Source organism: Lathamus discolor, unplaced genomic scaffold (genome assembly GCF_037157495.1).
Source record: "Lathamus discolor isolate bLatDis1 unplaced genomic scaffold, bLatDis1.hap1 Scaffold_76, whole genome shotgun sequence".
NCBI classification, from domain to species: Eukaryota; Metazoa; Chordata; class Aves; order Psittaciformes; family Psittacidae; genus Lathamus; species Lathamus discolor.
The window spans coordinates 1-21418 of record NW_027069388.1 but is presented as its reverse complement, the minus strand read 5'-3'; the positions used below and the strand labels follow the sequence as shown (position 1 = coordinate 21418).

The following is a 21418-nucleotide window of genomic DNA, read 5'->3' as shown; positions in this document are numbered from 1 at the left end:
CCCAGTATAAACCGGTACAACCCAGTATAAACCGGTACAACCCAGTGTAAACCAGTACAACCCAGTATAAACCGGTACAACCCAGTATAAACCGGTACAACCCAGTATAAACCAGTACAACCCAGTGTAAACCGGTACAACCCAGTATAAACCAGTACAACCCAGTGTAAACCGGTACAACCCAGTGTAAACCAGTACAACCCAGTGTAAACCGGTACAACCCAGTATAAACCAGTACAACCCAGTATAAACCGGTACAACCCAGTGTAAACCGGTACAACCCAGTGTAAACCGGTACAACCCAGTATAAACCGGTACAACCCAGTGTAAACCAGTACAACCCAGTATAAACCGGTACAACCCAGTACAACCCAGTATAAACCGGTACAACCCAGTATAAACCAGTACAACAGGTATGGCACCGCTGACCCATCCCAGTATAACCAGTGAGGCACCGCTGACTCATCCCAGTATAACCAGTAAGGCACCGCTGACCCATCCCAGTATAACCAGTAAGGCACTGCTGACTCATCCCTGTATAACCAGTAAGGCACCGCTGACCCATCCCAGTATAACCAGTAAGGCACTGCTGACTCATCCCTGTATAACCAGTAAGGCACCACTGACACATCCCAGTATAAGCAGTGAGGCACCGCTGATCCATCCCAGTATAAGCAGTAAGGCACTGCTCACCCATCCCAGTATAACCAGTGAGGCTATCGCTGACTCATCCCAGTATAACCACTAAGGCACCGCTGACCCATCCCAGTATAACCAGTGAGGCACCGCTGACCCATCCCAGTATAAGCAGTGAGGCACCACTGATCCATCCCAGTATAAGCAGTAAGGCACTGCTCACCCATCCCAGTATAACCAGTGAGGCACCGCTGACTCATCCCAGTACAACTGTTAAGGCACCAGTGACCCATCCCAGTATAACCAGTAAGGCACCGCTGACCCATCCCAGTATAACTAGTGAGGCACCGCTGACCCATCCCAGTATAAGCAGTGAGGCACCACTGATCCATCCCAGTATAAGCAGTAAGGCACTGCTCACCCATCCCAGTATAACCAGTGAGGCACCGCTGACTCATCCCAGTACAACTGTTAAGGCACCAGTGACCCATCCCAGTATAACCAGTAAGGCACCAATGACCCATCCCAGTATAACCAGTAAGGCACTGCTGACTCATCCCAGTATAAGCAGTGAGGCACCACTGATCCATCCCAGTATAAGCAGAAAGGCACCGCTCACCCATCCCAGTATAACCAGTGAGGCACTGCTGACTCATCCCAGTACAACCAGTAAGGCACCAGTGACCCATCCCAGTAGAACCAGTAAGACACCCGTGACCCATCCCAGTATAACCGGTAAGGCACCAGTGACCCATCCCAGTATAACCAGTAAGGCACTGCTGACACATCCCAGTATAACAAGTAAGGCACCAGTGACCCATCCCAGTAAAACCAGTAAGGCACCAATGCCCCATCCCAGTATAACCAGTGAGGCACCAATGCCCCATCCCAGTATAACCAGTAAGGCACCAATGCCCCACCCCAGTATAACCAGTAAGGCACCAATGCCCCACCCCAGTATAACCAGTAAGGCACCTATGCCCCATCCCAGTATACCCAGTACAACCCCCACTGGCGATCACTACTTCCCCCCCCTTAACCCCATCCAACTCCGCCGTCATGACGTCACCGCGCCGCCTGCACCCGCTCCCTGGCGCCCCCTACCGGCCCGGCGGACCGGGGCCCGCTTGCGGCGGCCGCCGCCGCCGCCATCTTGGCAACACTGAGGGGACGCGGCCCCGGAGCGGAGCCGGCACCGACCGGGGCCACGGTGAGGGCGGGGGGGGGGGGGGAAACCGGGGGGGGCATTGAAGGGGGGGGGGGGCAATAAGGTGTGTGGGGGGGGGGGGAATGTGTGGGGCGCCGGGGCCCTGCCCCACCGCGGGGCCCTGTGGGGCTCCCCCCCCCCGCTCCCCTTGCTACGGGGTCTCCCGGCCCCTGCCCCTCGCCGGGGTCCCCATCCCCATCCCATGGGATGCGGGCAGCCCCGGGCATGGGCCCGATCCCGGCGGCTCCAAAGGGAAGAGTTGTTGGGATCTTGGGAAGTTCTCGGGCTCCCTGCACCACCCCCCCCGGAGCCTGCTCCTCATTCCCGGCCTCTGGAACTCCGCTGCCTCCTGGCCCCAGGGCTCCGGAGATCCAGGGTGCCTGGCATGGACCTGGCGGTGGGATGGGATGGGGATGGGATGGGGATGGGATGGGAATGGGATGGGAATGGGATGGGAATGGGATGGGAATGGGATGGGGATGGAGATAGAATAGGGATGGGATGGGGATGGAGGTGATGGCACCACCGGGACCTCCAGCACTGCAGGGAGAGCTGGGCCCAGCATCCATTGGGATCGAGCCAGGTCCTTCCCCAAGTGTCCCTGTTCCAGCCCTGATCCCAGCTCCTGTGTCCATGTTCCAGCCCTGATCCCAGCTCCTGTGTCCCTGTTCCAGCCCTGATCCAGCTCCTGTGTCCCTGTTCCAGCTCTGATCCCAGCTCCTGTGTCCCTGTTCCAGCTCTGATCCCAGCTCCTGTGTCCATGTTCCAGCTCTGATCCCAGCTCCTGTGTCCATGTTCCAGCCCTGATCCCAGCTCCTGTGTCCATGTTCCAGCTCTGATCCCAGCTCCTGTGTCCCTGTTCCAGGTGTGATTCCAGCTCCTGTGTCCATGTTCCAGCTCTGATCCCAGCTCCTGTGTCCCTGTTCCAGCCCTGATCCCAGCTCCTGTGTCCCTGTTCCAGCTCTGATCCCAGCTCCTGTGTCCCTGTTCCAGACCTGATCCCAGCTCCTGTATCCCTGTTCCAGCCTTGATCCCAGCTCCTGTGTCCCTGTTCCAGGTGTGATCCCAGCTCCTGTGTCCCTGTTCCAGGTGTGATCCCAGCTCCTGTGTCCCTGTTCCAGCCCTGATCCCAGCTCCAGTGTCCCTGTTCCAGGTGTGATCCCAGCTCCTGTGTCCATGTCCCAGCCCTGATCCCAGCTCCTGTGTCCCTGTTCCAGCCCTGATCCCAGCTCCTGTGTCCCTGTTCCAGGTGTGATCCCAGCTCCTGTGTCCCTGTTCCAGCTCTGATCCCAGCTCCTGTGTCCCTGTTCCAGCTCTGATCCCAGCTCCTGTGTCCATGTTCCAGCTCTGATCCCAGCTCCTGTGTCCATGTTCCAGCCCTGATCCCAGCTCCTGTGTCCATGTTCCAGCCCTGATCCCAGCTCCAGTGTCCCTGTTCCAGGTGTGATCCCAGCTCCTGTGTCCATGTTCCAGCCCTGATCCCAGCTCCTGTGTCCATGTTCCAGCCCTGATCCCAGCTCCAGTGTCCCTGTTCCAGGTGTGATTCCAGCTCCTGTGTCCCTGTTCCAGCTCTGATCCCAGCTCCTGTGTCCCTGTTCCAGCCCTGATCCCAGCTCCTGTGTCCCTGTTCCAGGTGTGATCCCAGCTCCTGTGTCCCTGTTCCAGCTCTGATCCCAGCTCCTGTGTCCCTGTTCCAGCCCTGATCCCAGCTCCAGTGTCCCTGTTCCAGGTGTGATCCCAGCTCCTGTGTCCGTGTCCCAGCCCTGATCCCAGCTCCTGTGTCCCTGTTCCAGCCCTGATCCCAGCTCCTGTGTCCCTGTTCCAGCCCTGATCCAGCTCCTGTGTCCCTGTTCCAGGTGTGATCCCAGCTCCTGTGTCCCTGTTCCAGGTGTGATCCCAGCTCCTGTGTCCCTGTTCCAGCTCTGATCCCAGCTCCTGTGTCCCTGTTCCAGCCCTGATCCCAGCTCCTGTATCCCTGTTCCAGCCTTGATCCCAGCTCCTGTGTCCCTGTTCCAGGTGTGATCCCAGCTCCTGTGTTCCTGTTCCAGCTCTGATCCCAGCTCCTGTGTCCATGTTCCAGGTGTGATCCCAGCTCCTGTGTCCCTGTGCCAGGTGTGATCCCAGCTCCTGTGTCCATGTTCCAGCTCTGATCCCAGCTCCTGTGTCCCTGTTCCAGCCCTGATCCCAGCTCCAGTGTCCTGTTCCAGGTGTGATCCCAGCTCCTGTGTCCGTGTCCCAGCCCTGATCCCAGCTCCTGTGTCCCTGTTCCAGCCCTGATCCCAGCTCCTGTGTCCCTGTTCCAGCTCTGATCCCAGCTCCTGTGTCCCTGTTCCAGCCCTGATCCCAGCTCCTGTATCCCTGTTCCAGCCTTGATCCCAGCTCCTGTGTCCATGTTCCAGGTGTGATCCCAGCTCCTGTGTCCCTGTTCCAGGTGTGATCCCAGCTCCTGTGTCCATGTTCCAGCTCTGATCCCAGCTCCTGTGTCCCTGTTCCAGCCCTGATCCCAGCTCCTGTGTCCCTGTTCCAGGTGTGATCCCAGCTCCTGTGTCCCTGTTCCAGCTCTGATCCCAGCTCCTGTATCCCTGTTCCAGCCCTGATCCCAGCTCCTGTGTCCCTGTTCCAGCTCTGATCCCAGCTCCTGTGTCCCTGTTCCAGCTCTGATCCCAGCTCCTGTGTCCATGTTCCAGCTCTGATCCCAGCTCCTGTGTCCATGTTCCAGCCCTGATCCCAGCTCCTGTGTCCATGTTCCAGCCCTGATCCCAGCTCCTGTGTCCCTGTTCCAGGTGTGATTCCAGCTCCTGTGTCCCTGTTCCAGCTCTGATCCCAGCTCCTGTGTCCCTGTTCCAGGTGTGATCCCAGCTCCTGTGTCCCTGTTCCAGGTGTGATCCCAGCTCCTGTGTCCCTGTTCCAGGTGTGATCCCAGCTCCTGTGTCCCTGTTCCAGCCCTGATCCCAGCTCCTGTATCCCTGTTCCAGCCTTGATCCCAGCTCCTGTGTCCCTGTTCCAGGTGTGATCCCAGCTCCTGTGTCCCTGTTCCAGCTCTGATCCCAGCTCCTGTGTCCATGTTCCAGGTGTGATCCCAGCTCCTGTGTCCCTGTGCCAGGTGTGATCCCAGCTCCTGTGTCCCTGTTCCAGCTCTGATCCCAGCTCCTGTGTCCATGTTCCAGCTCTGATCCCAGCTCCTGTGTCCCTGTTCCAGGTGTGATCCCAGCTCCTGTGTCCCTGTTCCAGCTCTGATCCCAGCTCCTGTGTCCCTGTTCCAGGTGTGATCCCAGCTCCTGTGTCCCTGTTCCAGCTCTGATACCAGCTCCTGTGTCCATGTTCCAGCCCTGATCCCAGCTCCTGTGTCCATGTTCCAGCCCTGATCCCAGCTCCTGTGTCCATGTTCCAGGTGTGATCCCAGCTCCTGTGTCCCTGTTCCAGCTCTGATCCCAGCTCCTGTGTCCCTGTTCCAGCCCTGATCCCAGCTCCAGTGTCCCTGTTCCAGGTGTGATCCCAGCTCCTGTGTCCATGTCCCAGCCCTGATCCCAGCTCCTGTGTCCCTGTTCCAGCCCTGATCCCAGCTCCTGTGTCCCTGTTCCAGCTCTGATCCCAGCTCCTGTGTCCCTGTTCCAGCCCTGATCCAGCTCCTGTATCCCTGTTCCAGCCTTGATCCCAGCTCCTGTGTCCCTGTTCCAGGTGTGATCCCAGCTCCTGTGTCCCTGTTCCAGCTCTGATCCCAGCTCCTGTGTCCCTGTTCCAGCCCTGATCCCAGCTCCTGTGTCCCTGTTCCAGCTCTGATCCCAGCTCCTGTGTCCCTGTTCCAGCCCTGATCCCAGCTCCTGTGTCCCTGTTCCAGGTGTGATCCCAGATCCTGTGTCCCTGTTCCAGCTCTGATCCCAGCTCCTGTGTCCCTGTTCCAGCCCTGATCCCAGCTCCTGTGTCCCTGTTCCAGCTCTGATCCCAGCTCCTGTGTCCCTGTTCCAGCCCTGATCCCAGCTCCTGTGTCCCTGTTCCAGCTCTGATCCCAGCTCCTGTGTCCCTGTTCCAGCCCTGATCCCAGCTCCTGTGTCCCTGTTCCAGCCCTGATCCCAGCTCCTGTGTCCCTGTTCCAGGTGTGATCCCAGCTCCTGTGTCCCTGTTCCAGGTGTGATCCCAGCTCCTGTGTCCCTGTTCCAGGTGTGATCCCAGCTCTTGTGTCCCTGTTCCAGCTCTGATCCCAGCTCCTGTGTCCCTGTTCCAGCTCTGATCCCAGCTCCTGTGTCCCTGTTCCAGGTGTGATCCCAGCTCCTGTGTCCCTGTTCCAGGTGTGATCCCAGCTCCTGTGTCCCTGTTCCAGCCCTGATCCCAGCTCCTGTGTCCCTGTTCCAGCTCTGATCCCAGCTCCTGTGTCCCTGTTCCAGGTGTGATCCCAGCTCCTGTGTCCCTGTTCCAGGTGTGATCCCAGCTCCTGTGTCCCTGTTCCGGCTCTGATCCCAGCTCCTGTGTCCCTGTTCCAGGTGTGATCCCAGCTCCTGTGTCCATGTTCCGGCTCTGATCCCAGCTCCTGTGTCCCTGTTCCAGGTGTGATCCCAGCTCCTGTCTGTGTTGCAGGATGAGCGCGGCATTCCCGTTGGATCATGGCGGGGCCCGTTCCGAGCCGGGCCCGGGTCTATGCCGAGGTGAACACGCAGCGGCCCCGCGAGTACTGGGACTACGAATCCCACGTCGTGGAATGGGGGTAGGCTGGGAATGGCGCCGGGCAATCCCACCCAATCCATAGGGAAGCTCCCGCTCTCGTGGCTCCAATGGAAGCGCCGCTTGGATTGGGTGGTGGGCTGGGAAGTGGGGAGATGATTCCCAAAGAGCCCCCCCCGAGCTGCAGCCTTGGGTTTGGTGGGGATGTAAAGATCCTGGAAGCATGGAATGGGATGGGTCAGGATGGACCGGGAAGCTCCTCCGCTTCCAGCCTATGGATGCTTCCCAATGGAGCAGGGTGCTCCAAGCCCCATCCAACGTCCTTGGATACCGCCGGTATCCCAGCACCGTCATGGGGAAGAACTTCCCAAGATCCCAACGCCTTCCCAAGATCCCAACGCCTTCCCAAGATCCCATCCCATCCTCCCTCTTCCGGTTCCATCTCCATCCCGGATCCGCGATGGGGGCCCCTTGGGGGCATGCTCCATGGGATACTTCCTTGTCTCTGCCCTTAATTCCCAGCAATGGGAATGGGCCCGATCCCGTGGTGGGCTCTGCAGGTCCCGGCTCATCCCTATATCCCACCTCTTCCTCTCCACCCTTGGGAAGAGCGGGAGGTGGGAATGCCGCATCCCCACAGAGCCAGGGCAGCCTGGGAGGGAAAATCCCTGGGATCTGTGGTGGCTCTGGGTGCGGGGACGGGATGGGATGGGATGGGATTGGATGGGATGGATGGGATGGGATGGATGGGATGGGATGGGATGGAGCAGGATGGATGGGATGGGATGGATGGGATGGGATGGGATAGGATGGATGGGATGGGATGGGATGGATGGGATGGATGGGATGGGATTGGATGGGATGGGATGGATGGGATGGGATGGGATGGGATGGGATGGGATGGGATGCTCCAGGCTCCCATCTCCATCCAGTGCCTTTGTGTGCTCCTTGTGGTGGCCTCTGCTTCTCCCAGCCTTTGGAACCAGCTCAGGAGCTTTGGGATAAGAAGCGTTGGGATCCGGAGCATTGGGATCGGGAGATTTGGGATCTGCAGCTTTGGGATCTCAGGAGCTTTGGGATCAGAAGCTTTGGGATCAGGAGCTTTGGGATCCAAAGCTTTGGGATTGGGAGCTTTCGGATCCGGAGCTTTGGATCAGCAGGTTTAGGATCAGGAGCTTTGGGATCGGGAACTTTGGGATCTCAGGAGCTTTGGGATCTCAGGATCTTCGGGATCTGGAGCTTTGGGATCAGAAGCTTTGGGATCAGGAGCATTGGCATCGGGAGCTTTGGGAACAGGAGCTTTGGGATCTCAGGAGCTTTGGGATCTGGAGCTTTGGGATCAAGAGATTTGGGATCCGGAGCTTTGGGATCGGGAGCCTTGGGGTCAGGAGCTTTGGGATCAGAAGCTTTGGCATCAGTTCAGGAGCTTTGGGATCTCAGGAGCTTTGGGATCGGGAGCTTTGGGATCGAGAGCTTTGGGATCCAGAGCTCTGGGATCAGGAGTTTTGAGATCTCAGGAGCTTTGGGATCTTGACCTTTGAGATCTCAGGACCTTTGGAATCGGGAGCTTTGGGATCAGAAGCTTTGGGATCCAGAGCTTTGGGATCTGGAGATTTGGGATCAGAAACCTTGGGATCGGGAGCTTTGGGATCAGGAGCTTTGGGATCTGGAGCTTTCAGATACAGAGATTTGGGATCAGTAGATTTGGGATCTGGAGCTTTGGGATCAGGAGCTTTGGGATCAGAAGCTTTGGCATCAGGAGCTTTGGGATCTCAGGAGCTTTGGGATCTGGAGCTTTGGGATCAAGAGCTGTGGAATCTGGAGCTGTGGGATCAAGAGCTTTGGGCTCAGAACATTTGGGATCAGGAGCTTTGGGATTGGGAGCTTTGGATCTGGAGCTTTGGGATAAGGAGCTTTGGGATTGGGACCATTGGGATCCGGAGCCTTGGGATCCAGAGATTTGGGATCAGAAGCTTTGGGATCGGGAGCTTTGGGATCTGGAGCTTTGGGATCTCAGGAGCTTTGGGATCAAGAGATTTGGGATCCAGAGCTTTGGGATCAGGAGCCTTGGGGTCAGGAGCTTTGGGATCGGGAGCTTTGGGATCTCAGGAGCTTTGGGATCGGGAGCTTTGGGATCAGGAGCTTTGGGATCTCAGGAGCTTGGGATCGGGAGCTTTGGGATCTCAGGAGCTTTAGGATCCGGAACACTGGGATCAAGAGATTTGGGATCAGGAGCTGTGGGACCAGGAGCTTTGGGATTGGGAGCTTTGGGATCAAGAGATTTGGGATCAGCAGGTTTGGAATCAGGAGCATTGGGATCTCAGGTGCTTTGGGATTGGGAGCTTTAGGATCTCAGGAGCTTTGGGATCTCAGGAACATTGGGATCAAGGGCTTTGGGATCTGGAGGTTTGGGATCCGGAGCGCTGGGATCGGGAGCTTTGGGATCAGGAGCTTTGGGATCTGGAGCTTTGGATTCGGAGCTTTGGATCAGGAGCTTTGGGATCTGGAGCTTTGGGATCTGGAGCTTTGGGATCAGGAGCTTTGGGATCTGAGGAGCTTTGGATCAGAAGCTTTGGGATCTGGAGTTTTGGATTTTGGAGCTTTGGGATCCGGAGCTTTGGGATCAGGAGCGTTGGTATCTGGATCTTTGGGATCTGGAGCACTTGGATCAAGAGATTTGGGATACGGAGCTTTGGGATCAGCAGGGTTGGGATCTGGAGCTTTAGGATCAGAAGCTTTGGGATCGGGAGCTTTGGGATCCGGAGCCCTGGGATCCGGAGCCCTGGGATCAAGAGATTTGGGATCCAGAGCTTTGGGGTCAGGAGCTTTGGGATCAGAAGCTTTGATATCGGGTGCTTTGGGATCGGGGACTTTGGGATCAGAAGATTTGGGACCAGGAGCTTTGGGATTGGGAGCTTTGGGATCAAGAGATTTGGGATCAGCAGGTTTGGAATCAGGAGCATTGGGATCTCAGGTGCTTTGGGATTGGAGCTTTAGGATCTCAGGAGCTTTGGGATCTCAGGAACATTGGGATCAAGTGCTTTGGGATCTGGAGGTTTGGGATCCGGAGCGCTGGGATCGGGAGCTTTGGGATCAGGAGCTTTGGGATCTGGAGCTTTGGGATTCGGAGCTTTGGGATCAGGAGCTTTGGGATCTGGAGCTTTGGGATCTGGAGCTTTGGGATCAGGAGCTTTGGGATCTGAGGAGCTTTGGGATCAGAAGCTTTGGGATCTGGAGTTTTGGATTTTGGAGCTTTGGGATCCGGAGCTTTGGGATCAGGAGCGTTGGTATCTGGATCTTTGGGATCTGGAGCACTTGGATCAAGAGATTTGGGATACGGAGCTTTGGGATCAGCAGGGTTGGGATCTGGAGCTTTGGGATCAGAAGCTTTGGGATCGGGAGCTTTGGGATCCGGAGCCCTGGGATCCGGAGCCCTGGGATCAAGAGATTTGGGATCCAGAGCTTTGGGATCAGGAGCCTTGGGGTCAGGAGCTTTGGGATCGGGAGCTTTGGGATCTCAGGAGCTTTGGGTTCGGGAGCTTAGGGATCAGGAGCTTTGGGATCTCAGGAGCTTTGGGATCGGGAGCTTTGGGATCTCAGGAGCTTTAGGATCCGGAACACTGGGATCAAGAGATTTGGGATCAGGAGCTGTGGGACCAGGAGCTTTGGGATTGGGAGCTTTGGGATCAAGAGATTTGGGATCAGCAGGTTTGGAATCAGGAGCATTGGGATCTCAGGTGCTTTGGGATTGGGAGCTTTAGGATCTCAGGAGCTTTGGATCTCAGGAACATTGGGATCAAGGGCTTTGGGATCTGGAGGTTTGGGATCCGGAGCGCTGGGATCGGGAGCTTTGGGATTCGGAGCTTTGGATCAGGAGCTTTGGGATCTGGAGCTTTGGGATCTGGAGCTTTGGGATCAGGAGCTTTGGGATCTGAGGAGCTTTGGGATCAGAAGCTTTGGGATCTGGAGTTTTGGATTTTGGAGCTTTGGGATCCGGAGCTTTGGGATCAGGAGCGTTGGTATCTGGATCTTTGGGATCTGGAGCACTTGGATCAAGAGATTTGGGATACGGAGCTTTGGGATCAGCAGGGTTGGGATCTGGAGCTTTGGGATCAGAAGCTTTGGGATCGGGAGCTTTGGGATCCGGAGCCCTGGGATCCGGAGCCCTGGGATCAAGAGATTTGGGATCCAGAGCTTTGGGGTCAGGAGCTTTGGGATCAGAAGCTTTGATATCGGGTGCTTTGGGATCGGGGACTTTGGGATCAGAAGATTTGGGATCAGGAGCTTTGGGATCCAAAGCTTTGGGATTTGGAGCTTTGGGATCAAGAGCTTTGGGATCCGGAACACTGGGATCAAGAGATTTGGGATCAGCAGGTTTGGGATCAGGAGCTGTGGGATCGGGAGCTTTGGGATTGGGAGCTTTGGGATCAAGAGATTTGGGATCAGCAGGTTTGGGATCTCGGGAGCTTTGGGATCCAAAGTGCTGGGATCAAGAAATTTGGGATCAGGAGCTGTGGGATCGGGAGGTTTGGGATCCAGAGATTTGGGATCTGGAGCTTTGGGATCTCAGGAGCTTTGGGATCTGGAGCGCTGGAATCAAGAGATTTGGGATCAGAAGCTTTGGGATCTGGAGCTTTGGGATCCGGAGCTTTGGGATCAGAAGCTTTGGGATCTCAGGAGCATTGGGATCCGGAGATTTGGAATCGGGAGCTTTGGGATCTGGAGCTTTGGGATCCGGAGCTTGGGTATCGGGAGCTTTGGGATCTCAGGAGCTTTGGGATCAGGAACTTTGGGATCAGAAGATTTGTTATCTGGAGCTTTGGGATCAGGAGCTTTGGGATCTGGAGCTCTGGGATCTCAGGAGCTTTGGGATCCGGAGATTTGGAATCGGGAGCTTTGGGATCTGGAGCTTTGGTATCCGGAGCTTTGGGATGAAGAGATTTGGGATCAGGAGCTTTGGGATCTCGGGAGCTTTGGGATCCGGAGCGCTGGGATTAAGAGATTTGGGATCCGGAGCTTTGGGATCGGGAGCTCTGGGATCCGGAGTGCTTCGATCAAGAGATTTGGGATCAGCAGGTTTGGGATCAGGAGCATTGGGATCTCAGGGGCTTTGGGATTGGGAGCTTTGGGATCTCGGGAGCTTTGGGATCCAGAGCGCTGGGATCCGGATCTTTGGTATCCGGAGCTTTGGGATCAGAAGCTTTGGGATCTGGAGCTTTGGGATCTCAGGAGCTTTGGGATTGGGAGCTTTGGAATCGTGAGCTTTGGGACCTGGAGCTTTGGGATTGGGAGCTTTGGGATCAGGAGCTTTGGATTTGGGAGCTTTGGGATCTGGAGCTTTGGGATCTCAGGAGCTTTGGGATCCGGAGCACTGGAATCAAGAGATTTGGGATCAGCAGGTTTGGGATCTGGAGCATTGGGATCTCGGGGGTTTTGGGATTGGGAGCTTTGGGATCTCGGGAGCTTTGGGATCTCAGGAACATTGGGATCTGGAGCTTTGGGATCTTGGGAGCTTTGGGATCCAGAGCTTTGGGATTGGGAGCTTTGGGATCAGGAGCGTTGTGATCCGGAGCTTTGGGATACGAAGGGCTTGGATCAAGAGATTTGGGATCTGGAGCTTTGGGATCAGAAGCTTTGGGTTTGGAAGCTTTGGGATCCAGATCTTTGGGATCCAGAGCTTTGGGATTCGGAGCTTTGGGATCAGGAGCTTTGGGATCTCAGGAACGTTGGAATCCAGAGCGTTGGGATCAGAAGCTTTGGGATTGGAAGCTTTGGGATTGGGAGCTTTGGGATCCGGAGCTTTGGGATCGGGAGCTTTGGGATTCGGAGCTTTGGGATCCGGAGCTTTGGGATCGGGAGCTTTGGCATTGGGAGCTCTGGGATCTGGAGCACTGGAATCAAGAGATTTGGGATCAGCAGGTTTGGGATCTGGAGCTTTGGGATCTCGGGAGATTTGGGATCCGGATCTTTGGGATCAGGAGCTTTGGGATCTCAGGAACACTGGGATCAGGAGTGTTGGGATCAGGAAATTTGGGATCTCAGGAGCTTTGGAATCCGGAGCGTTGGGATCAGGAGCTTTGGGATCTCGGGAGCTTTGGGATCCGGAGCGCTGGGAATAAGAGATTTGGTATCAGGAGCTCTGGGATCCGGAGCACTTTGATCAAGAGATTTGGGATCAGCAGGTTTGGGATCAGGAGCATTGGGATCTCAGGGGTTTTTGGGATTGGGAGCTTTGGGATTGGGAGCTTTAGGATCTTGGGAGCTTTGGGATCTCAGGAGCATTGGATCAGGAGCTTTGGGATCCAGAGCTTTGGGATCTCAGCAGCTTTGGGATCATAGGAGCTTTGGATTGGGAGCCTTGGGATTCGGAACGTTGGCATCGGGAGCTTTGGGATCAGAGGAGCTTTGGATTGGATTTTTGGGATTTGGAGCATTGGGATCAGGAGCTTTGGGATCACAGGAGCTTTGGATTGGGATTTTTGGGATTTGGAGCATTGGGATCAGGAGCTTTGGGATCTCAGGAGCTTTGGATTGGGAGCCTTGGATTCGGAACGTTGGGATCGGGAGCTTTGGGATTGGGATCTTTGGGATCTCGGTTTCCTGGCGCCTGCTCCAGCTCCGTATCCCGGCGCCGTCCCGCAGGAACCAGGATGACTTCCAGCTGGTGCGGAAGCTGGGAAGGGGCAAGTACAGCGAGGTCTTCGAGGCCATCAACATCACCAGCAACGAGAAGGTGGTGGTGAAGATCCTCAAGGTGGGAGCGGCAGCCGGAAAACCGGGATCGGGAATCGGAAAACTGGGATCGGGAATCGGAAAACCGGGATCGGGAATCGGAAAACTGGGATCGGGAATCGGAAAACTGGGATCGGGAACTGGAAACTGGGATTGGGAACCCGGAAACTGGGAGCGGGAGCCAGAAAACCGGGATTGTGACCCAGAAAACCAGGATCGGGAATCGGAAAACTGGGATCAGGAACTGGAAAACTGGGAGCGGGAACCCGGAAACTGGGATTGGGAACCCGGAAACTGGGAGCGGGAGCCAGAAAACCGGGATTGTGACCCAGAAAACCGGGATCGGGAATCGGAAAACTGGGATCAGGAACTGGAAAACCGGGATCAGGAACTGGAAAACTGGGAGCGGGAACCCGGAAACTGGGATTGGGAACCCGGAAACTGGGAGCGGGAACCCGGAAACTGGGATCGGGAACTGGAGAACTGGGAGCGGGAGCCAGAAAACCGGGATTGTGACCCGGAAAACTGGGATCAGGAACTGGAAACTGGGATTGGGAACCCGGAAACTGGGAGCGGGAGCCAGAAAACCGGGATCGGGAATCGGAAAACTGGGATCGGGAATCGGAAAACTGGGATCAGGAATCGGAAAACTGGGATCGGGAATCGGAAAACTGGGATCGGGAATCGGAAAACTGGGATCGGGAACCCGGAAGCCAGGATTGGGAACCAGAAAAGCAGGATTGGGAACCTGAAAACTGGGATCGGGAATTGGAAAACTGGGATTGGGAATCGGAAAACTGGGATCGGGAACCTGGAAATCCAGGATTGGGAACCCGGAAACCGGGATTGGGAACCAGAAAAGCGGGATCGGGAACCTGAAAACTGGGATCGGGAACCTGAAAACTGGGATCGGGAATTGGAAAACTGGGATCAGGAATTGGAAAACTGGGATCGGGAACCTGAAAACTGGGATCAGGAACCTGAAAACTGGGATTGGGATTGGAAAACTGGGATCAGGAATCGGAAAACTGGGATCGGGAACCTGAAAACTGGGATCGGGAATTGGAAAACCAGGATTGGGAACCCGAAAACTGGGTTCGCAACCCGGAAAACTGGGATCAGGAACTGGAAAACCGGGATCAGGAACCCAAAAACTGGGATCGGGAACCCGAAAACTGGGATCAGGACCCAGAACACTGGGATCAGGCACCAGAAAACCAGGATCGGGAACCCGAAAACTGGGAATGAGAACCCAAAATCTGGGATTGGGAACCCAAAAATGGGAATGGGAACCCAAAAATGGGAATGGGAACCCAAAACCCGGGATCAGGATCCTGAAAACCCTGATTGGGGACCCAAAACTGGGAATGAGAACCCAGAAACTGGGAATGGGAACCCAAAAATGGGAATGGGAACCCAAAAACTGGGATCGGGAACCTGAAAACCGGGAGTGGGAACCCAAAAATTGGGAATGGGAACCCAAAATCTGGGATTAGGAACGCAAAAATGGGAATGGGACCCCAGAAACTGGGAATGCAAACCCAAAAACCGGGATTGGGAACCCAAAAACTGGGAATGGGGACCTCAAAACTGGGAATGGGAACCCCCAACCTGGGATCGGGAACCCAAAAACCGGGATCGGGAACCCAAAAAGGGGAAGGGGAACCCCAAAATGGGAAGGGGGACCTCAAAACTGGGAATGGGAACCTTAAATCTGGGAATGGGAACCCAGAAACTGGGAATGGGAACCCCCAACCCGAGATCAGGAACCCGAAAACCGGGATCGGGAGCCCCAAAATGGGAAGGGGAACCCAAAAACTGGGAATGGGAGCCCCTAAACTGGGAATGGGAACCTCAAAACTGGGAATGGGACCCCCAAAACTGGGAATGGGAAAGCCAAAAATGGGAATGAGAACCCCAAAACCAGGATCGGGGACCCCCAAACTGGGACCAGGAGCCCCCAAACTGGTCCAGGCCCCCCCCATCCTGGTCCCTCTGTGCTGGTCCCGGGCTCCCTCAGCTCCTTCCCCATGGAGGAGCCGCGTGGGGCTGGGATAGGCCTGGAATGGCTCCAGCGCGGCCTTGGGATGGGGCAGCCCCTGCCGGGATCCCATTGGAGCCGTTCCTGCTGCTCCCATCCCTGCATCCCTCATCCCAAGCCCCTCTCCCTCCGGCTTCCACACAGCAGAGGGGCAGGACCCGACCCTCGGAGCTCCTGGCGCTCAATCCCACCCCATTCCCATCCCTTCCCGTTATATCCCATCCCCCCCCCCATCTCCCAGCCTCCTGATCCCTGTGTTATTCCCTAGGGATGAGGAGCTTTCCCGCTGTCCCAGCTCTCCCGTTGTGTCTCCTCAGCCCGTCAAGAAGAAGAAGATCAAACGGGAGATAAAGATCCTGGAGAACCTCCGCGGCGGCCCCAACATCATCAGCCTCTTGGACATCGTCAAGGACCCCGTGGTAAGGAGCAGGGCATCTCCAGCCTCTGGAATGCTCTGGAATGCTTTGGAATCCTTGGGATTAGGCTCAGGCTGTTCCCTGCCCCGCTTGGCATCCATCTGGGAGCTCAAATCCTCCCTTGGGGAGCCTGGGATTGCTCCAGAGGCTGGCGATGGGAGGAGGACAGGGATGGAGCAGCCTCCGGAGAGGACCCGGCCTGGTACCACCCCCCCCCCCCCCAATCCATGACCGGATGGCTCCGAGTTGGATGGGATCTTGGGAAGTTCGTCCCCAGGAGGATGGTTGGGATATGGGAATGCATTGGGACAGGGCTGCCCCATCCCTGGCGGTGCTCAAGGCCCGGTTGGATGCAGGAGCTTGGAATGCGGTCCCTGCCCATGGGATCCCAACCGGAGGAGCCTTCAGATCCCTTCATCCCAAACCATTCCCTGCCTCCGTAAGAGCCAAGGCCAGAGCGTTCCTGGCCAGGGCCCTGCTGGCTCCTGCCTGGGTCCCTGCCCTGGGAGCTGCCTCCTTCCCCCTGCCCCAGCCCAGCCCCATGGCGGAGGCTCCGGAGCCCCGGCCGGGTCCTTCCCTTCTCCCTTCTCCCTTCTCCCTTCTCCCTTCTCCCTTTTCCCTTTTCCCTTCTCCCTTCCCCCTTCTCCCTTCCCCCTCCCCTTCTCCCTTTTCCCTTCTCCCTTCTCCCTTCTCCCTTTTCCCTTCCCCCTTTTCCCTTCTCCCTTCCCCCTTCTCCTTCTCCCTTTTCCCTTCTCCCTTCTCCCTTTTCCCTTCTCCCTTCTCCCTTTTCCCTTCTCCCTTTTCCCTTCTCCCTTCTCCCTTTTCCCTTCTCCCTTCTCCCTTCTCCCTTCTCCCTTCTCCCTTCTCCCTTTTCCCTTTTCCCTTTTCCCTTCTCCCTTCCCCCTTCTCCCTTTTCCCTTCTCCCTTTTCCCTTCTCCCTTCTCCCTTTTCCCTTCTCCCTTCTCCCTTCTCCCTTTTCCCTTTTCCCTTCTCCCTTTTCCCTTCTCCCTTCCCCCTTCTCCCTTCTCCCTTCTCCCTTCTCCCTTCTCCCTTCTCCCTTTTCCCTTCTCCCTTTTCCCTTCTCCCTTTTCCCTTCTCCCTTCTCCCTTCTCCCTTTTCCCTTTTCCCTTCTCCCTTTTCCCTTCTCCCTTTTCCCTTCTCCCTTCTCCCTTCTCCCTTCTCCCTTCTCCCTTCTCCCTTCTCCCTTCTCCCTTTTCCCTTCTCCCTTTTCCCTTCTCCCTTTTCCCTTCTCCCTTTTCCCTTCTCCCTTCCCCCTTCTCCCTTCTCCCTTCTCCCTTCTCCCTTCTCTCCCTTCTCCCTTCTCCCTTTTCCCTTCTCCCTTCTCCCTTTTCCCTTCTCCCTTCTCCCTTTTCCCTTCTCCCATCTCTCCCCCACATTTTCCCTTCTCCCCTCTGTGGGTGCTGCCCCCCCCCAGTTCCTCTGCCCCCCCCCCCCCTGCCCGGTTATGGGGGGGGGGGGGGCACTCAACCTCTCTCTTTCCTTCCCCCCCCATCCATGGCCCCATTCGCGCAGTCCCGGACGCCCGCCCTGGTCTTCGAGCACGTCAACAACACCGACTTCAAGGTGGGTGCTCCCCCGCCATGGCCCCAGCAGAGCCCATCCCGGCCTCCCGTGGCATTCCCGGCCCTCGATCCCGGGATGAGCCCCTCTTGGGATTGGGGCATTCCCCAGCTCCCCATCCTGCCGGCTCCTCAGGGCTTGGGGAGGGCAGCGAGGGGGAAACAGAGCCCTTTGGGTGCTGGGTGGCCCTATGGGGGCACTGAAGGGTGCTGCCCCCCCCCCCCCCCCAGCCAAGGGGCATCCCCATCATTCCCAGTGGGAATTGTTGAGGACACAAAGCGGGTACCAAGGTGCCCATGGGCCTTGAGCTGGGATCCCACAAGTGTCTGTCCTGCACCCCCCCCCCATCCTGCACCCCCCCCACATCTTGCACCCCCCACCACATCCAGCACCTCCCTCCCTATTCTGCACCCCCCACCCCATCCTGCCCCCCCCACCCCATCCTGCACCCCCGATTCCATCCTGCACCCCCCACCCCATCCAGCCCTTCCCACTCCATCCTGCACCCCCCACATCTTGCACCCCCCACCCCATCCAGCACCTCCCTCCCTATTCTGCACCCCCCACCCCATCCAGCCCCTCCCACCCCATCCTGCACCCCCCACCCCATCCAGCCCCTCCCATCCTGCACCCCCCCCCGTCCTGCACCCCCCACCCCATCCTGCACCCCCCCACATCTTGCACCCCCCACCGCATCCAGCACCTCCTTCCCTATTCTGTGCCCCCCACCCCATCCTGCCCCCCCCCCCCCATCCAGCCCCTCCCACTCCATCCTGCACCCCCCCATGTCTTGCACCCCCAACCCCATCCGGAACCCCCCTCCCATCCTGCACCCCCGCCCATCCTGCACCCCCGATCCCATCCTGCACCCCCGGTCCCATCCTGCACCCCCCACCCAATCCTGCACCCCCCCCATCCTGCACCCCGATCCCATCCTGCACCCCCCACCCCATCCAGCACCCCCCCATCCATCACCCCCTACCCCATCCATCACCCCCCACCCCATCCAGCCCCCCCCACCCCATCCTGCACCCCCCACCCCACCCAGCCCCTTCCTCCCCATCCTGCTCCTCCTCATCCTCCTCTTGCTCCTCCCTCCTGCAGCAGCTCTACCAGACCCTCTCAGACTTCGACATCCGCTTCTACATGTACGAGATCCTGAAGGTGAGATCCCATGGGATGGCTGGGATGCGGGGCCCGACCTCCTTCCCCCGGCACGGATCCGCTGCTCCTGTGCTGATCCCCTCCGGGGTAACCCCATCCTTTGGGAAGCAGGATCCGGCCTGCTTGTGGTGCTGCAAGGCCTCTCCCTTCCAGCACCCACTGTGGTCCCCGTCCCCCCACCCATGTGCTGGGGCCAGCACCCATTCACTGCCATCTCCATCCTGTGGGGCTGGCGCTGGGAGAATGGGATTTGGGATTTATCCCGTGCTCCATCCCATGGATTCAAGGGGCAGAGCCTGCTGGCACCGGGCAGGTTGGAGCCTTCCAGCCAAGCAAAGCCTTGGTGGTGCTGGCTCCGACCATCTCCATGGCTCCCGTTGCCTCTTCCCGGGATGCAGGAGCATCCCTGCGGATCCCATTCCCTCCGCAGGCCCTGGATTACTGCCACAGCATGGGTGTGATGCACCGGGACGTCAAACCCCACAACGTCATGATCGACCACGAGCACAGGAAGGTAGGGAGAGCCCGAGCAGCCCGAGGCTTGGATGCGCTCCGGGAGGCCCTGGAAGCATGGAATAGCTTGGGATGGACGGGACCTAAAAGCTGCTCCGGCTCCAATCCCGTCCTCCGGAGCTGGAGGAGCCCTTGAAGCCCATGGGGTCCCATCTGTTGGGTGGGAATTCCAAGTGACCCTCAAAGCACCGCCTGCATCCAGTAAATCCCCATTGATTCCCGGTGGGAATTCCATGTGACCCTCAAAGCACTGCTTGCATCCAGTAAATCCCCATTGATTCCCGGTGGGAATTCCGTAGAACCATCAAAGCACCGCCTGCATCCAGTAAATCCCCATTGATTTCCTGCTTCCTGGTGGGAATTCTGTGTGACCCTCAAAGCGCTGCTTGCATCCAGTAAATCCCCATTGATTTCCTGCTTCCTGGTGGGAATTCTGTGTGACCCTCAAACCACCTCCTGCATCCATTAAATCCCCATTGATTTCCCACTTCCCAGTGGGAATTCCATATAACCATCAAAGCACCGCCCACATCCAGTAAATCCCCATTGATTTCCTGCTTCCCAGTGGGAATTCCATGTGATCCTCAAAGCACCACCTGCATCCAGTAAATCCCCATTGATTCCCGTTGGGAATTCCATAGAACCATCAAAGCACCGCCCACATCCAGTAAATCCCCATTGATTTCCCACTTCCCAGTGGGAATTCCATGTGATCCTCAAAGCACCGCCCGCATCCAGTAAATCCCTATTGATTTCCCACTTCCCGTTGGGAATTCCATAGAACCATCAAAGCACTGCCCACATCCAGTAAATCCCCATTGATTTCCCACTTCCCATTGGGAATTCCATATAACCATCAAAGCACCGCCTGCATCCAGTAAATCCCCATTGATTTCCCTCTTCCCGGAGGGAATTGGGGCTCCCCGATGGGATGGGATGGGTAGGAGGGCTCGGACCCCTTCCACTGGAGCAGGGGGCTCCGAGCCCCTGTGTCCAACCTGGCCTCGAGCACTGCCAGGGATGGAGCATCCCCAACTTCTCCCTTCACCCCCTGCCAGTGCCCCAGCACCCTCATGGGGAAGAACTCCCCAAGACCCCATCACCTCTTCCCTCTTCCTCCCCATCCCATCCCTGCCTCCCTTGGCCCCAGCCCCTCTCCAGGCTCCCTGCAGCCCCTTCAGGCCCTGGAGCAGGGGCAGGACCATGGCAAGGTCCCAGCTGCAGGGCCCCGTCCCCATCCTCATCCTCCTCTTCCTCCCCCCAGCTCCGCCTCATTGACTGGGGCCTGGCCGAGTTCTACCACCCAGGCCAGGAGTACAACGTCCGCGTGGCCTCGCGCTACTTCAAGGGGCGGAGCTGTTGGTGGATTATCAGGTATGGGGCATGGGGGGGCTGCTCCCCACTTCTTCCTCTGGGGTTACACCGGGAGATGGGGTAACCCAAACCCTAACCCAGAACCCTTAACCCTGAGCCCAACCCTGACCCTGAACCCTAACCCCAACCCCTAACCCTAACCCTTAACCCTGACCCCTAAACCTAACCTTAAACCAAACCCTAAACCTAACCCTAAACCCTAACACTAAACCCAACCCCAACCCTAACGCAAACCCTAACACTAACCCCTACCCCTAACCCATAACCATAACCCCAACCCCTAACCCCTACCCCTAACCCCTAAACATAACCCCAACCCCTAACCCCAACCCCTAACCCTAACCCCTACCCCTACCCCTAACCCCTAACCCTAAACCCAACCCCTAACCCTAACCCCATCCCCTAACCCTAAACCCTAACCCTAACCCCTACCCCTAACCCCTAACCCCAACAACTAACACTAACCCCTAACCCCAACCCCTAAATCCAACCCCTAACCCTGACCCCTGAATCTAACCCTAAACCCAACCCCTAACCCCAACCCCATCCCCTAACCCTAACCAGTACCCCTAACCCCTATCCCTAACACTAACACCAACCCCTAACCCCATCCCCTACCCCTAACCCCTAACTCTAACCCCTAACCCCTAACCCTAACTCTAACCCCTAACACTAACCCCTACCCCTAACCCCTACCCCTAACCCCTACACCTAACTCCTAACCCTGACCCCAACCCCTAACCCCTAACCCTAACCCCAGCCGTCTCCTGCCCCGCTCCAGATGTACGACTACAGCCTGGACATGTGGAGCCTGGGCTGCATGCTGGCCAGCATGGTCTTCAGGAAGGAGCCCTTCTTCCACGGCCACGACAACTACGACCAGGTGAGGTCCTGGCTCCATCACCCTTCCATCCATCCCTTCCATGCCCCAGCATCACCCGACCTGCTCCAGCATCCCGGCCCTTCCATGCCCCAGCATCACCCCTGCACCGACCTGCTCCAGCATCCCAACCCTTCCATCACCCAGCATCGCCCAACCTGCTCCAGCATCCCGGCCCTTCCATCACCCAGCATCACCCGACCTGCTCCAGCATCCCA

The 21418-nt window shown here is 57.4% G+C and overlaps 1 protein-coding gene across 3 annotated transcripts; it reads left to right on the top strand.

Moving 5' to 3' along the window:
* Positions 1-1735: 1735 nt before the first annotated feature.
* On the top strand, positions 1736-21226 carry LOC136006872 (casein kinase II subunit alpha-like). 3 transcript variants are annotated; one of them, XM_065664913.1, is made up of 9 exons: positions 1737-1846; positions 6416-6542; positions 13142-13253; positions 15590-15691; positions 17222-17272; positions 18374-18433; positions 18864-18947; positions 20211-20320; positions 21102-21223. In XM_065664913.1, the coding sequence occupies exons 2-9, from the start codon at positions 6442-6444 to the stop codon at positions 21205-21207; spliced, it is 726 nt and encodes a 241-aa protein (XP_065520985.1). In that variant the 5' UTR covers positions 1737-1846; positions 6416-6441; the 3' UTR covers positions 21208-21223. The 3 variants fall into 3 exon arrangements, with proteins under 3 accessions (XP_065520987.1, XP_065520985.1, XP_065520986.1); XM_065664915.1 differs by lacking the exon at positions 13142-13253 and having other exon boundaries at positions 1736-1846; positions 6386-6542; positions 21102-21226; XM_065664914.1 differs by lacking the exon at positions 13142-13253 and having other exon boundaries at positions 21102-21225.
* The last annotated feature ends 192 nt before the right edge of the window (positions 21227-21418 follow it).